This window comes from Capricornis sumatraensis, chromosome 4 (genome assembly GCF_032405125.1).
Source record: "Capricornis sumatraensis isolate serow.1 chromosome 4, serow.2, whole genome shotgun sequence".
Lineage (NCBI taxonomy): Eukaryota > Metazoa > Chordata > Mammalia > Artiodactyla > Bovidae > Capricornis > Capricornis sumatraensis.
Window position 1 is genome coordinate 148047652 of NC_091072.1, and position 16601 is coordinate 148064252.

General features: G+C 54.0%; 1 protein-coding gene across 2 annotated transcripts in view; it reads left to right on the forward strand.

The window, feature by feature from the left end:
• Nucleotides 1–3861: 3861 nt before the first annotated feature.
• The window catches only part of TNFRSF1A (TNF receptor superfamily member 1A), a 144679-nt gene continuing 131939 nt past the window's right edge, over nt 3862–16601 (forward strand). The window contains exons 1-10 of one of the 2 annotated variants that reach the window (XM_068970429.1): nt 3862–4127; nt 11016–11169; nt 11396–11524; nt 11742–11891; nt 12044–12122; nt 14274–14344; nt 14435–14548; nt 14832–14860; nt 15062–15338; nt 15478–15799. In XM_068970429.1, coding sequence (XP_068826530.1) covers nt 4089–4127; nt 11016–11169; nt 11396–11524; nt 11742–11891; nt 12044–12122; nt 14274–14344; nt 14435–14548; nt 14832–14860; nt 15062–15338; nt 15478–15785 — 1350 coding nt within the window. In that variant the 5' untranslated portion in view covers nt 3862–4088 and the 3' untranslated portion in view covers nt 15786–15799. Of the gene's footprint in view, nt 4128–11015; nt 11170–11395; nt 11525–11741; nt 11892–12043; nt 12123–14273; nt 14345–14434; nt 14549–14831; nt 14861–15061; nt 15339–15477; nt 16407–16601 lie in introns of those variants that run through there. The other variant, XM_068970427.1, reaches the window with a different exon arrangement.

Below are 16601 nucleotides of genomic sequence, written 5' to 3' on the forward strand. Positions count from 1 at the left end.
CTGATGTTCATGTATTTATCTGACATGGTTCAAGATAAAGTGGATTTCAAAAGCAAACAGATGCCAATTATGGGGGCTTCCCAGGTGGCGCTAGTGGTAAAGAACCCACCTGCCAATGCAGGAGACACAAGAGACTCAGGTTTGATCCCTGGGTTGGGAAGATCTCCAGGAGGAGGAAATGGCAACCCACTCCATTATTCTTGCCTGGAGAATCCCATGGACAGAGAAGCTTGGTGGGCTACAGTCCATAGGGTCGAAAAGAGTCTGACACGACTGAAGCGATTTAACATACAAATGTGGGAGGGGACTAGGGCAGGTACCAGTAACATGGGGCATGCATTTTTCTAGAGTGTTTATTTTTTATTTTTTGGCTGCACTGTGCAACATGTGGGATCTTGGTTCCCCAACCAGGGATCAAACCCCATGCCTCCTGCATTGGGAGCACAGAGTCTTAACCACTGGACCAGCAGGGACGTCTCTCTAGTGTTCATTGAAATGGGTGGTGATCAACACATGTGCATCATATGAGCAGTTATCCAGAATGAGCACATGCAGGAGAGGGGTGCTGTCTGTTTCCTCCTTTCTAGATCTCAGGTTGATCAGACAGGTAGAGGAGACAGAGTTCACACTGTCTCATCTTCCTTATGGAGCTTATCAGGTGAAGTGACTTGTCCAAGTTCATGATTAATACAGAACCAGGTCTCCCTGTGACACATGCGGTTGGAATGACTGGGCTGTGGCTGGGACCCACATCACCCCGACTGAGAGTCCAGTGTCCTTTCGATGACTCTGTGCTCCTGCGGGGTGTGTGGCACATTATGGAGAGAGGGGGTTCTGTTTTCTGAAGCTCCTTTCCTTTCATCCTTTGCTCCACAAGCCCGAATAGCCAATCTTAGTTTGCCCCCTCTTCTTTTTTTAAAAAAAATATTTATTTATTTAGTTTTGGTTGCGTGGGGTCTTAGTTGTGGCACACAGGCTCTCTAGTTGGGGTGTGGAGGCTCAGTAACTGGAGTACAAGGGCTTAGTTGTCCTGTGGCCTATGAGATCTTAGTTCCCCTCCCAGGGATCAAACCCATGCACTGGAAGGCAGATTCTCAATCACTGGACCCCAGAGAAGTCCCCTGGCCTCTTCTGTTTCTCTGTGTCTCCCTTACCATGATTCCTTCTTCCCGGGAGGGCTGATGCTTGTGCTGTCTCCTCTTCCACAAGACTTATTAGCTGTTCATATTCTTAGATCCACCCACCACTCACCACCTTTTTTAAACAGAATTTTATTGAACAGTTGAATACCGTGTTTCTCAAGGCTTTAAGCTTGCTGCGCAAATAGGCATTCATCCTAAACAATGAAAGAAATTCTCCTTTTGTGCTGGGCTATGTGCAAGGGCATTGGCTGTTGGAACAGACCCTTAAAAGTTTCTTGGAACATTGAAAATAGGACCCTGGCACCTGAAACTAACACAGCATTGTAAATCAACCGTGTTTCAATAAAAATTTAAAAGAAGAAAAGAAAAAAAACCCCAGAACATTAAAGTTGGTAGTGTTAATACAAAATATTAACATGATTATCACTGGGGAATTCCCAAGCTGTCCAGTGGTTAAGACTCTGTGCTTTCAAAGCAAGAGTGTGGGTTTAACCCCTGGTCAGGGAACTAGGATCCTACATGCTGAAAGCCATAGCCAAATAAATAAATAAAACCCATTGCTACCACTGACTGATCCTAAAGGAAATCAACCCTGAATATTCATTGGAAGGACTGATGCTGAAGCTGAAGCTCCAATACTTTGGATGCTGGGAAAGATTGAGAGCAGGAGAGAAGGGGGTGACAGAGAATGAGATGGTTGGATGGCATCACCAACTCAATGGACATGAGTTTGCTCAAACTCCAGGAGATGGTGAAGGACAAGGAAGCCTGGCATGCTGCAGTTCATGGGGTCACAGAGTAAGACATGACTTAGCAACGGAACAACCGCAACAACCACTGATTGAATGCTTAGAATATGTCAAACCCTTGCTAAACACTTTGCGTCATTTATCATTCATGCGTGCGGTGTGAGGGGTACCAGCAAGCTTCCCATTTTTAACACGAGGTGTCTCTTAGTGTCTTCACACTGGAAGCTGGGCTATTTGACTCTTGCACTGTATTTCAATGACCCGGCTTCTTTAAGAGCTCTGCTTTGGGTCCACTCATGCTGCACTTGGAGCCTCCCCGGGTGATGGTTGAGGTGATTCTCATCCTCTGTGGGTCCAGCTTTAATCCTCTAGTATCTCAGAAGCTGGAGGATGGGGTAGAGTGAAGTCAGCCAGAAGTAGGGGCATTAAGGCTCCATTCACACCTGAGATCACAGAGGGGAGGCCAGGAAAGGCCAGAGAGGGTGGATTCCAGGGTTGAGGGTTAGCTGGTGGATCAAGAGATCAATGGGTGAGGAGCTCCGATGCCAAGTCACAAAACCCTAGGCGCTCCTCACTCCTGTCTGCTCTCCCTGTATTTCTAGCAGTCTCAGCAGCTGGAGAATTCGGGGCCTGGACTGGGTCTTGGGGATGCTCCGTGCATCCAGAGACCATTTGGGTGAATGCTGTACTCCGTTGTGGGATTCATCTGGGAGACGTCCCGCACGGATGGGCATGGCATAAAACATCCTAAGAGTCAAGGGTGGAGTCTGACTGACTCAAAAGGACTGATAGGGAAGTGGCCATTATCTGTTGCAACAAAACAGGGCCCTTGGTCCGAAGTCAGAAGTCTGCGGGCTGGGCTGGCCCAGCAGGGCACATGACCGGCACGTCTCTGGGCCTCAAAGCATGGAAACATACACACTGCCATATGTAAAAGAGACCGCCAGTGGGAATTTGCTGTATGACTCAGGGAACTCAAACCAGGGCTCAGTAACAACCTAAAGGGGTGGGAGGTGGGAGGGAAGTTCAAGAGGGAGGGGACATATGCATATTTATGGCTGATGCATATTGACCTATGGCAGAAACCAACACAATATTGTCCTTCAATTAAAAATCAATTTAAGTAACAACAACAACAAGGCGGGGGGGGGGGGGGGGCGCTGTAGTAGGTTATCTTTGAGGGCAGTTTGGATCGATGTGTCAGAATATTGGGGGAAAGGGCACTGGGAACGTTCTAGCAATACCTGATGCAGTGAGCTGTAATTCCATTAGGCCTCATAACGTCACCTTCCCCATGGAAGCTGGGCCAGGCACTGTGGCTCTCATTTCATGACCGAGGTCTTCTGGGAGGTTCAGCCAGAATCAGCAGTTGGGGGTCCTGCCCGGCACAGATGGAATGAGACCTGGTCGGGTGGGGAGTGGGGCAGGTCAGGATCCCCAGTTAGGGTTAAGCTTTATTCTGAGGTTTGGATTGCAGGTGTACATTCCCAAGAAAGTGAGACATTAGGATGTCATTGGAGAACCCTGGGAAAAGGGGAAGAGCCCTGAGGACTGGATCAAGTCTGGCATCACTTACCTGACTGCGACAGCGTGAGAGAGGGTCTCTTCATTATGCAGACCGGAACACAGAAGACCACCCAAAAAGCAGAGAGTACTGAGCTGGAACCCAGCTAATCTGACTCCAAAGCCCTGTCTTTCTCCTTCTGTTCACTTGGGACAGGCCCGGCGTTGTGGGAGAGGAGGTGGAGGGCCGGGAGGGGCGCACCTGGGTATTTGGGGGGGGTGGGGCGTGGTTAGGCCCTGGCACGTGGCCGGTGGATCCCAGAGCCCTGCCTCTGTCTGACTACAAAGGGTTAAGGGACCTTGGCACCCCCCTTCCTCCCGCCTCCTCCCGCCTCCACCCCAGGCTCTTCCTGTCCTGAAGTTGCCATACCCCATCTGCCTCTCTCCCTTCCCCTCCCACCTCCTCTCAGCTCAAGTTTTCTCGGAGTTCTCCCGGCTCAGGGCCGCAGGGCTGGCCTTCCGGGTTTGAGGTCCTCCGGATTGGGCTGTGTCCCCGCCCCAGTCTCAACCCTCCACTCCCCGACCCGAGGCCCAGCCTCCACTGGGGATACGCAAGGACTGTGTCGCTGCCACTGTCGCGGGCCGCCACTGCCCCAGCCCTGATGGGGGATTGAGAGGCCACAGCTGGCCGGACATGGGCCTCCCCACCGTGCCTGGCCTGCTGCTGCCACTGGTGAGACGGGGAGGGGCCCAGGGAGGAGTGGGCCGGCGGGCGAGGGGCGCCTGGGGCTGGAGAGGGCCTCAGGCCTGCGCGGGCCTGCCCTCACACACTGCCCCATTCACCCGCGTCCCAGAGCCGGGGGCGAGCTTGAAAGGCCAGGAGGAAAGTGGACCCAGGCCTGGGCAGGCTGGGAATGTGGCGGCAGGTGCCCACAGGGTAAGGAGAGGTGGTTTGTTAGGAAATCGAAAGGAATGAGAAAAAGAAGGTGGGTCTTCTCAGAGTCCGGATGGTTCTGCCCAGTCGCTGTGTTGGGCCGCGGAGAGGCGAGGCTACCTGGGCACTGGGCTGAGAATGGAAAGCAGGGGCTGGACGCCTCTCGTGAAGTGGGGAAACTGAGTCCAGGAGAGGCCCTGGGCTGGGGGCGGTGGGCTTGGGATGCTATGTTGGGGGCGTTTGGGAAGGGAGTGGGTAACCGCATAGGGGCTGGAGATCCCGTGGCCTCTCCAGGCCCAGGCCTCCTGGCCCCCTGGGGGGCACCCTTCACCCTTGGTCTGTGGCCTCTGGCTGTAGGACTGACCCCCGCTCCGAGGCCGCAGAGCCCCGGGGCCTATCCTCTGGCTCCCTCCCCCGACCCCAACAACAGATCACTTGCTTTCTTCTTCCACAGCTCAGTTTGGGGAAGTTGGTAGACACTTGTTTTCGTCACTGGAAAATGTCCCTTTCTCTTGCCTCAGCCTTCTTTCAGTGTATCCTTGACCCCCCCACCCCCCCGCAGTGGTCTGGGGGCAGAGACCCAGCCCCTCGCCTCTGCCTAGTTCGGGGACTGCGTTGGCCACTTTCCCCTGGTTCACTCTTCCTCTGCCCAATCACCACTCCCCACCTTGACTCCCCCAACCTCTTCTCCCCCGACCCTCCTTCCGCCAGCGTCTCCTGCTGTGCGCCCTAATCATTCCTTCTTTTCTGTCTAGTCTCCCCACAAGTCCAGACTTCTTGGAGCCTCCTTTTTGAAACTTTCTCTCTGGTTCCTCCTTCTCTGCTCTGGTCCACCTTTCTTGACACCAGTTCCTCACGAAGCACCCCTCCTCCCTCCTGATCTCCTTCGTCCATTCTTGCACACCCGCAAACCCGCCTTTCCCTTCTCTCCAGGCTGTCCTCACAGGCTCCCACCATTTCTCGCTGCAGCCTCCCTGACACCTCTTCTCTCCTGGGGCAAACCACCCGATCCAGTCCTGTCTCCCTCAGGTACTCGCTGTCTGGACTTGAACGGGTTACGTAACCTGCCACGTCTTGCTTCTTTATCTCTAAGATGGACAGAATAGTCACCACCTCATGATGTCGTTGTTTTGGTTTGTTTTGTATTTTATTTGATTTTTATTATTGGGGTATAATTGCTTTACAGTTTGTCTTAGTTTCTGCTGCATAGTATCATTTCAAAGATGACATAGATGGATACATGTCAGGTATTTCATTCCTTTGTGCCTGCTTGGTGCTGGATACTATTTGAGGTGCTGGTAGTGAACATAGTCTTTGTCTTCATGGGATTTCTGATCTCGTGGAGGAACAGGGTATGGCAAACGGAAAGCACTCAGTATTAATGAGAGCTTTTCTATTGTTAGTAGTAATAGTGTGTGTGTGCGCGTGTGTGTTGCTTAGTCATGTCCAGCTCTTTGTGACCCCATGGACTGTAGCCCGCCAGGCTTCTCTGTCCATGGAATTTCCCAGGCAGGAATACTGGAGTGGGTAGCCATTGCCTTCTCCAGGGGATCTTTGTGATCCAGGGATGGAACCCGGGTCTCCTGCATTGCATGCAGATTCTTTACCGTCTGAGCCACCAGGGAAGCCAGTAGTGGTGGTTATTGCTCAGTGGCTTCTGCATTTGGAAAACAGAGATACAGGGGGTCTGGGAAGATAAAGAAAGGTGTCAGGTGCCTGGGGTTGCAGCTTATCCAGCCCAGGTTGGGGTGTGACAGCTAAGGGAACAAGCTTAGCTTGGAACTGGAGGGGACACAGGAGGTGTACGGTGCTGGGTAAGGCTTCCCAGGGCCAGTCAATGAGCAGTGCAGGGAACAATGTGTGTGTTAGGGGGGAGAGGGTGGTGGAGGCAGGGAGAATGCAGGAGCACTGTGACAGAACACACAAGATCTTGCTGCTCCCAAAGAGCTTACAATCTTGTAGCCAAGACAGCTTACAGAAAAAAATGATTCTCACGATCCTGGGGAAAACGCCCACAAAAGCATGATGTGGTGCCCTGGAACACCGATGGGAGGCAGAACCAGGAGGGGGGATGGGTGCTGTCCTGTCTGTGGATCAGTGCCCAGCTCCCTCCCCGGTCACCCATCTCTGACTTAGCTAAGAGTCTTTTGTGTCTTCATCTCATCTTCCCTGGCATTCCTATGGGACCTGCACCTCAAAGGTGCTCCTCCCCGGTTTGTTGAATGAATAAAGGATGGAATGAGGGAGGGAACGCCTCCTGGAAATTGGGTTTTGGAGCTGAGATTTGAAGTCACAGACAAGCAGGAGGCTGAAAAAAGGGTTACTGGTCTGAGGGAGAGTTTGGGCTTCCCTGGTAATGCTAGTGGTAAAGAACCTGCCTGCCAGTGCAAGAGACGCAAGAGACACAGGCTCGTTCCCTGGGTTAGGAAGATCTCCTGGAGGAGGAGGAAATGGCAACCCGCTCCAGTATTCTTGCCTGGAAAATCCCATGGACAGAGGAGCCTGGTGGGCCACAGTTCATGGGGTCGCAAAGAGTCAGACACGACTGAAGCGACTTATCACACACAGCTCAGAGGAATAGAACAGTGGGGTTGTGTGTTGGAGGCTGGTGGTGGCAAGAAGCTCAGTGTCTTAACTGTAGGGGTAAGATTCTATTGAGGAACAAAAAAGTGAGAGAGGCTCCCCTGGTGGTCCAAAGGCTAAGACTCTTGAGCTGTCAATGCTGGGGCCCTGGGTTTGATCCCTGGTTGGGGAACTAGATCCCACATGCCACAACTAAGACCCTGCACAGCCAAATAAATAAAAATAAATAGTTAAAAAAAAAAAAGAAAGAAAAAGTGAGAAAGAGAAAATTGAAGGAAGTAGGGGAAGGAACGGAGAGAGAATCTTGACTGTGATCCCTGGTAGAGGAATTCCGTTTGTTCATTCATTTCTTCATAAATAATTCTCTCAGGTCTGCTGTGTCCAGGAATGTGTCCAGAATAGTAGCAGGTACCTCTTCAAGTTCTCATTTAGGGAAGGAAGGAGTGACCTATGGAAATGATGTTCAGGGTCAGGCGAGAAAGATTCCTGCACCTGTGGGTGCAAGTTGAAGCTTGAATGCAGACAAGCAAGGGTGTAGGCTGGACTGGAGCAGGGAATAGGCAAGAAGACAGTGGCAATGATCTGAGAGTGAGGCAACCCATGGAGAGGACTGAGAGACGACGGAGGAGGTCTGGCAAGATGGACTACAGTCCCGGATTGTGGCATGGGAGGGATGGGGACCCTGAGGAGAGAAGGGTGGCCAAGACAAGTTGATGTTGTGATATCTGTCTGGGTCAGGAGGTCAATGGGTTTTGTTTGGGGGCATGTAGAAGGTCTGGGAATTCGCCTAGTGAAGTGCGTATCTGACAGGCTCAAGCAGAGGTTCTCAGACCCTTATCTGCCTCGTGTTCAGGCAGAAATGTTCAGACTCTTATCTGTAAGAGCTGCCTTCACTCACCAGGGATGCTCGAAAGGAGAGGAAGGCTTGCCAGCGTCTCCTGTGAGATTGTGCAAGTGGGTGTGAGAGTGTGTGGGAAGGAGGAAGGAGTTTTCCCCTGGAGATAAATATATTCCTACTACCCAGCACTGACTCCCATCTTCCCACTTTGGTTATCACTGGCTTTTACTGGAGTGTAAGAGAGATAGTCATGAAATCAATCAATCAAACCACATTTATTTTGCCCCTACCATTCTATGTGCGGGGGATTAGACAGTATCTCTGACCAAAACGCTTTCAGATCTCTCATTGCATAGTTTATGGTCTACTTGGGGAGATTATTATCTAGTCACCCAAAGCTGTTATGTTATGGTAAGAGCCCAAAATAGATATAATAAATTCATGTTTTTAAAGCTCACAGGGTGGGGTTTGCATGGAATATGCTGGAAGGGGGGAAGCCTCACTGATGGGGAGCTTCAGGGGAGGGAGGCCAGGCCTCAGCAGAGCCTTGGAGGAGAAGCTGTCTTAAGCTCCCCAAAGATTTTGACATCAAATGAAGAAAACACTTTAATGAACAAGTGAATGGGGGACGGGAGAGTGAGGCGGCTGGTCAGAGACCACAGGGTCTCTGCTGTCAGCTCTTCCACCCCCTCGCTGCAGCCCCAGCGCAGGAAGTCGCACTTAAAAGCCTCCCCAGGCGGAAGTTGTGGGGGAGTTGGAGGGGTGCTGGGCCACCTCCTCAGCTGTCTCTCCACAGGCACCCCAGCTTCCTGCCTTTGCCCTGCTCCAGGCCACAGACACTCAGGTTGACTGGGGTCTGGGCGCTCAAAGCTCACCCTCTGTTTCTACTGTTTTACTGCAAGCCTGCCAATGCAGGAGACATAAGAAATGCAGGTTCGGCCCCTCGGTCCGGACGATCCTCTGCAGGAGGGCATGGCAACCCACTCCAGTATTCTTGCCTGGAGAGTCCCATGGACAGACGAGCCTGGCAGGCTACTGTTCATAGGGTCTCAAAGAGTCGGACACAACTGAAGCAACCTAGCACAATGCACACTGCAAGATGCAGTGGCTAAAGATGCGCTCGGTGCCAAGGGATGGTGCCCACTAGTGGGGGGACCTGAGGCCCTGGCCCCTAGGATCCAAGTGGGCTGGCTGGGGGTGCAGGTGGGGACTGGGGGGCCCCCCTGGGGAAATGGTGCTGATTGTCTTCCATCCCTGCTTACTTGCTCCTTCCCTCATGGAACTGGGCATTCAGAGCTCTGGAGCTTTTCCTGTGCAGCCTGTGGGCTTGCGGGAGGGGCTGAGGAGCCTCATAACTGGTCTTGTTTCCTAAGGATTGTTTAAGGACCCCAGGGAGGTCCCCAAACCCAACCCAGCTGGCCAGAACCAGCTGAGCTGTGGGAAGGCAGTGAACTCAGCTGGGAGGGCAGCCTTAGTTCGCTCCCTTCTGGACATAGGGCGCTCCCTTCTGGAGCTAGGGCAGGTCAGGGGCCCTTGTTGTCGGGGACTGGCAGAGCTGGGAGGAGGAGGGGTCTGGGTGAGGCTGAGTCTAAAGGAAGGATGCTGAGGGGTGGGAAGGAGCTGAGTGGCCCTCCGGGAGGGGGAGGGGCGGGTAGTGACCTGAGAGGGGGAAGCCTGAGGTCACCGGAGACTTCCCTTTGGGATGGAATGGGATAGGGAGCCATTTCCCGAAAAAGTGGGCCAAAAGGGACTGAGACCCATGGCCTGGCTGTTTGGAGGAGGAGGGGAGGAAGGGGGCTCTGCGTAGGGATACAGCCTGACCCCCAGGAGGAGGGAATTAGATAGGGTCCAGATTGCGTGCGGGGTCCTGGTCCCATCAGCCTTTCAGCTGACTCATGACCCTTAAGGAGCCGGGGAACCGACGGGTCCCCTCTCCCTCCCCTGGATTCCTTCCCTCCCTCTGGCCTGAGTCACTGGGCGGAGCTGCTGGGAAAAGATTTCCCTTTCCCGGATCTGAGTTAACCCCCAAAGGGCTGGGGATTGCGGCAGGAGGCATGTGGCCTGAGAAAGCCTCTTTCCCTCCTTCTTGGGAAGCTGTTTCCTCATCAACCCGCAGTCCCTGGAAGGCTGCACTCCCCCACCAACCCTGGCCCAGACCTGGACCCCTGCCCCCATTCTTTGTCCTGATGCTCTCTCTGCAAGTTGGCTCTGCTTCCAGCTGCCTGGATGTAGTGCCAAGGTCCCGTGACCTTAGATGCTATGAGGCCTTCTTCGGGAAAGGAACTGCACATACAGGATTGGGAAGCCCTTCCCATAAACATCCCCAAACTCTTCCTGTTGCCCTGGAAGCCCCAGGCCTGTTGTCAGGGGCTGTGGCACGGGGCTGGGGTGGCTAGGGAAGGGTGCTGCCTCTGGGTAGGGGAGGTGCCCTACAGGGTTGCAGCTGGGTTTCTGAGTGTAGCTTCCTCTGGCTGGCGCTGGGGCTGGGGCTGGGGCTGGGGCTGGGGCTGGGGCTTCTAACTGCTGCAGCGACACCCAGTGGGGGACTGAGGGGTGACCTGCCTACGGCTTACCTGCTCTGGGCTGCCAAGCCCTCCTGTCCCCGCTGGGGTCTCTGGGCTCTGATTAGCCTGTTGCTCTCCAAGATTAACCGGGCTTCCCTGGTGGCTCAGTGGTAAAGAATCCGCCTGCCAGTGCAGGAGACACAGGAGATGTGGGTTCGATCCCTGGGTTGGGAAGATTCCCTGGAGGAGGAAATGGCAACCCACTCCAGTATTCTTGCCTGGAGAATCCCATGGACAGAGGAGCCTGGTGGGCTAGAGTTGGATGTGACAATGTAATATAGGAAAGGGCACAACCCTATAGGTTCGCCTCTGTGAATGTTCACAAAGTGAATACACCGTGAGCACAGCACCCAGATGGAGAAACGCCACCTCAACCTTTAGGGCTGCTCATTGGAAGGAAAGGCCTGTTCTCAACCCCTCTACTGAACACCTGCCCTGGTCCAGTCCTGAGAGCTGGTTTGGGGAAACAGGATAAAGTACGAGCCGCACCTGGGATCTTCCAGCCTTGAGTTGGAGGGAAAAGGATGGGAAAACGAGAGAACAATGGCGATGGCATGGTGCCGACAGCCCAGGCGGAGTGTAGGTGGGGGTGTCCCGGGGAGAAGATTTGAGAAGGCTGAGAAGGCTTTAGACTTGCTACCTCTATGATCCCCATCCTCCCTCCCTTTCCTGAAGGTCCTCCTCCATCTGACTCCTCCCCAGGTGCTTCCGGCTCTGTTGGCAGATGTGTACCCCGCAGGGGTTCATGGGCTGGTCCCTCACCCCGGGGACCTGGAGAAGAGAGAGACTTCCTGTCCCCAAGGAAAATATAACCACCCGCAAAATAGCACCATTTGCTGCACCAAGTGCCACAAAGGTAGGAGAAAGGGATCCCCGTGGAACTCCTCAGTCAGGAGGCCCTGCTTCTTCCTTTGCATTTTCCGGATGTTCTAGAACCTGGCTTGGTTGCCTCTGCTGGTCTGGGGCTTTCTCCCTCCTTTCCTCTCCTAGGGACTTTGGGAGGTGCCCAGGCTATCTTCCCAGGCCTGGAGCTCTTCCCCTGAGCTCCTGGCTGCAGCCTAATTCCAACCCCTGAATCACAGGTACCTATCTGTACAATGACTGTCCGGCTCCAGGGCGAGACACGGACTGCAGGGTGTGTGCCCCTGGCACCTACACTGCCTTGGAGAACCATCTCCGACGATGCCTGAGCTGCTCCAGGTGCCGGGATGGTGAGTCTCAGGAGGGCGCAGGGCTCTGAACAGGCTGGGTCAGGTGGGTGTTCAGAGGGGTGTGCAGTCTCTCTCTAGGGGAGGGGACGGGTGTGTGCTGCTGGGGGTGGGCAGGGATGTTCGTGCACGAGTGACTGAGTGCATGGCGGTCGTTACTCAGAGAGACACACCAGATGAGGACCATGGGGGCTCACACCCCATCTCCTCCCCTCACCAGAAATGTTCCAGGTGGAGATTTCCCCTTGTACAGTGGACCGGGACACTGTGTGTGGCTGCAGGAAGAACCAGTACCGGGAATACTGGGGCGAAACTGGCTTCCGGTGTCTGAACTGCAGCCTCTGTCCCAACGGCACAGTGAATATCCCCTGTAAGCATGGCTCTCCCAACCCCGCTCCTCGCCCCGTCTCCGTCTCCAGAGCAGGGTCTCCACTTTGCTGTGCCCCTGCCCCTCCCAGCCCTCCCTCTTGCCCTCGGCGTGAGGGGCGTCCTCTCTCAGCTGTGCTGCTTGTCTCCCCGCAGGCCAGGAGAGACAGGACACCATCTGCCACTGCCATATGGGCTTCTTTCTAAAAGGCGCCAAGTGCATCTCCTGTCACGAGTGAGTCCTTCCGCCAGCTGCTGCACACTGGATTGGGGTGGGAGGATGGCGAGGTTCTAGGGGGTGCTTTCGCTCCTACAGGATGCTTTTATCGTTTTGTAAATTTTTATTTATTTATTGGCTGCGAGAAAGCTTTCATTGAGAGCAGGGGCCACCCTCTAGTTTTGGTGCGCGGGCTTCTCACTGTGGTGGCTTCTCTTGCTGCGGAGCACAGGCTCTGGGGCACTCGAGCTTCCGTAGTTGTGGCCCACGAGCTAAAGAGTTGCGGCTCTGAGAGCCAGCGCTCAGTCGTGGTGCACAGCCATAGCTGCCTTGAGGCATGTGGGACCTTCCTGACCCAGGGATCGAATCCATGTCTCTGCATTGGCAGGCAGATTCTTAACCACTGGACCACAGGGGAAGCCCGCTACTGGCTGTTTGGTATGGGAGACACTTCATGTCGAGATACCAGCCAGTCTTCCCTGCCTGCAACATGTTCAGAAATCTTATGAAGTCTTTGAGGAATAGGGGCTCATACCCCCAAGGACTTGCAGTTCCTTTTAGACATTCAGATCTTTTTCTGAAGACATTCAGATTCTTAGGCAACAGACTCTGCTATTGATTCTAGGAATACACGTTTACATCTCTGAAATCAGACTGCATCTTACAACAGTTGATGGCACAGGTGGCAGCTGTGTGTAGGATGTAAATAATGATGCCTTTGATTGTTGATCTTAGGTTTGATACAGCATGGTCTTTCCTTCCCAGTCCTTTTGACCACGCCTCCTCACTCCTTCTTGCTTTGCACACTTGCGTCCAAAGAGGAAACTCTGAGGGCTCTAAAGTTGAATTGCCCTGGGTTTAAACCTCAGGCTAGCCACTGTATTGGCTGTGTGAGCTTGAGCCAGTGACTTAACATCTCTGAGACTCAGTTCTTCTTTACCTTTAAAGTAAAGATAATGACATCAGGTTGGCAAAGTTGTAAGAACCAGAAAACAACTACAAAGTGTCTGATGAGAAATTAGTTTCTTTTTCCCACTAGTCTCTTTTTCTTAAAATCACTTTTACACCCTTTCCATGTGGTTCTCTGCGTGAGCCTGTGAAGTGGGCAAAATCAGCTCTCCTTGTTTGCAGATTCCTGCGAAGAACTCACCTCCTCAAGTTCCTTCCGAAACGCTTGATGTAGTTCTCATCCTTCCGTGCTGCCAGGTGCCAGCTCCCAGCATGGGAAGACGTGCTTGTTCTAGTGTCCTCTGGCTTCCCCCAGCAAGATGTGTTTTTTAATGGTTCCCATGACCCCCTCTCAAAGTCAGGTGCTGTCATCAGCTGTGGCATCTAGAGAAAAAGTTCTTTAATCTCTCTGCCACTGGATTCTCATCAGTAAAACAATGATAAAATAATTCAAAGGACTTCCCTGGTGGTCCAGTGGCTAAGATTCTTCTCTCCCAGTGCAGGGAGTCTGGGTTCCTTGATCATGGAACTAGATGCCACATGCCGCAACTAAGACCCAGTGCAGCCAAATATTTAAAAACAAACAAGAACGCACAAAAAACCAGTTCAATGACAGTCAGCATGTATAAGGGTTTACTATATGTCAGGCATAATTATTTTACTTAATCCTTAGTCCAAGTAGGATCCCTGTTTTACTGATGAGAAAACAGGCTTACAGGTGAAGTGATGTGCTTGTAACCACACAGTCTGGTGACTCTGACTCTGACTGGTGGCTCGGTGGTAAAGAATTCACCTGCCAATGCAGGAGACACTCATTCAATCCTGGGTCAGGAAGATCCCCTGGAGAAGGAAATGGCAACCCACTCTAGTATTCTTGCCTGGGAAATCCCATGGACAGAGGAGCTTGGGGGCTACAGTCCACGAGGTCACAGAGTCAGATATGACTGAGCATGCACACACTGACTGCTTTTAACTCTTTCTCTACACAGCCTCTTCAAGATCAAATCCAGCTCTAAAATGAAATGATTCTGGGATCAGCTAATTTTTTTTTTTTCCTTCCACTGCATCAGTTGCCAAGATAGGATTAATTTCCATTCTGTCGTGAGATAGCTAAATATTTGTAAAGGGCAGAATTTCCAACAATCTGTATGGGTCTATTTTTTCCCCCTATATTCCTCTTAATGGGGGGCCCCTACTCACCAGCACTGTCTCTTCTTTTAGTTGTAAGAACAAGGAGTGTGAGAAGTTATGTCCAACCCGACCTTCAACTGGTAAAGATTCTCAGGACCCAGGTGAGGAGAACTATCCTAATGCCCAACCAAGCCCAGGGGCCCTTTCCTGGTCTTGCCCTCGCCTCTGACCACCTTCTGCTCTGTCTCCAGGCACTACAGTACTATTACCCCTGGTGATTGTCTTCGGGCTTTGCCTGGCATCCTTTGCCTCTGTGGTTTTAGCATGTCGCTACCAGCGGTGGAAGCCCAAGCTCTACTCCATCAGTGAGTGGGGACTTTGGGAGGGCAAGGCGATAAGGGAGGGTGGGGTGCACAGGCACGGAGGGAGATTAAGGGTATCCTCTTAGTTTCCTGCCAAGGACCCCGCTGGCCTGAGCTGGTACGGGATGGGTGGTGAGAGCTCGTACTGCATCAGTGATTCTTTCGTCCCTGGGGTCACATAGGCCCTGAAGCGTGTCACCACAATGGCCCACCACCAGTCCGGCGATGGGCGCTAGGGCTGAGAGAGGAAGTGAAATTTGTGACGCGCTGTTTCTTTTTTTCTCAGTTTGCGGGCAGTCGACTCTGGTGAAAGAGGTAAGATGATACCGGGGAATGACCCCCACGCTTCCCTAACTGTCCACTATTACCTTGTAACACCCAAAGCACCCAGAACCAACCCCTCGCCCTAGGTCTCCCCTGATTCCTTCTAGCAAGGCTCCCATCCATAATCCAGGAGAACGGGGGCTGTGGGGCTGTTTTTCCTCTTGCGCTAATGCTGTGCCGTCCCTTCCTCAGGGGGAGCCAGAACTCCTGGCCCCGGCCCCAGGTTTCAACCCCACCACCACCATCTGCTTCAACCCCACCCCGAGTTCCAGTCCTGTCTCCATTCCCCCTTACATCCCCTGTGACCGGTCCAGCTTCGGAGCCGTCGCACCTCCCTCCAGCGAGATGGCCCCGCCCCATCTAAAGGCTGGCCCCATCCTCCCCGGGCCTCCGGCCTCCACCCACCTCTGCACCCCAGTTCAGAAGTGGGAAGCCAGCGCCCACAGCGCCCCCGATCAGCTCGCGGATGGTGAGTTCCTCATTCATCCTCTCTGGGAACCCCGGCCCCGGCCGGGAGGCGGGTGGGCAGGGCGCCCTGAGTTGAGAGCGCGGTGAGGGGCCAGGCCGGAGGGCCGCAGCTCCAGGCTCACCGCGCTGTCTCCCCGCAGCCGACCCCGCGACCCTGTACGCGGTGGTGGACAACGTGCCCCCGTCGCGCTGGAAGGAGTTGGTGCGGCGGCTGGGACTGAGCGAGCACGAGATCGAGCGGCTGGAGCTGGAGAACGGGCGCCACCTGCGCGAGGCGCAGTACAGCATGCTGGCGGCCTGGCGGCAGCGCACGCCGCGCCGCGAAGCCACGCTGGAGCTGCTGGGCCGCGTGCTCAGGGACATGGACCTGCTGGGTTGCCTGGAAAATATCGAGGAGGCGCTGAGCGGCACCGCCCGCCTCGCGTCCGAGCCCCGCCTTCTCCGGTGAGGCTCCGCCCCTCCGTCCGCCCTGTGGACGGCTGCTTCCTTCCTGCGCCAGGCAGCCCGGAAGGATCTGCGAGATGCCCTGTGGACCTCCTGGTTTTTTTTCCTGGAGAGGAAGAGTCTTGGAGGAGCAGGCACGATCTGGCAGCCACTGACCTGGTGCTACTCCCTCAGTGTACATAGCTTTTCTCAGCTGCCTGAGCACTGCTGGCGGGTCAGCTGCGTGTAGTGTGTGTCTGCGTGTAGTGTATGTCTGCGTGCAGTGCGTGTGTCTGTGTCTCTGTATGTGTGTCTGTGTGATGTGGAGTGTGTGTACTCGTGAGAGAGGCCGAGTGTGCCCGGAGCCCACGGCAGTGGTTGCGAAGATGGGGGGCGCCCTGCCTCTTGCCTGTTTTTTGGACTTGGAGAACCCAGCAAGGCGACTTGGGGACCCTGCGTTGATCCCTGAGCCGGTTTCCGCAGTAGATAAGCCATCTTTGAATCCACTCTGCACATCCACTCTGTACACTAATAGAAACTTTGTCCCCCTGCCTGGACCAGCTCAACTGTCCCCAGGCAGGGGGTGGGGGAGCACAGAACAATGGGGCCTCCCAAGGGAGCTGTGGACTTCTGTAAATACACTAAAATCCTCCAATTGAAGCTCTGCCCTGGAGGGAGTGGTTTTTCTGAGTGAAGATGCCGTTGTGGGAGGCTGGGGAAGAGGCAGCCAGGGCCCCGATCCTGCTGGGGCACAGATGGAGTGAACCTGTTCTCAGTCTGTTACACCCACCCTGACCCCCACCCCAGGTTCTCTTTGCTCCGCCCTCATCTAGTGCTGCTT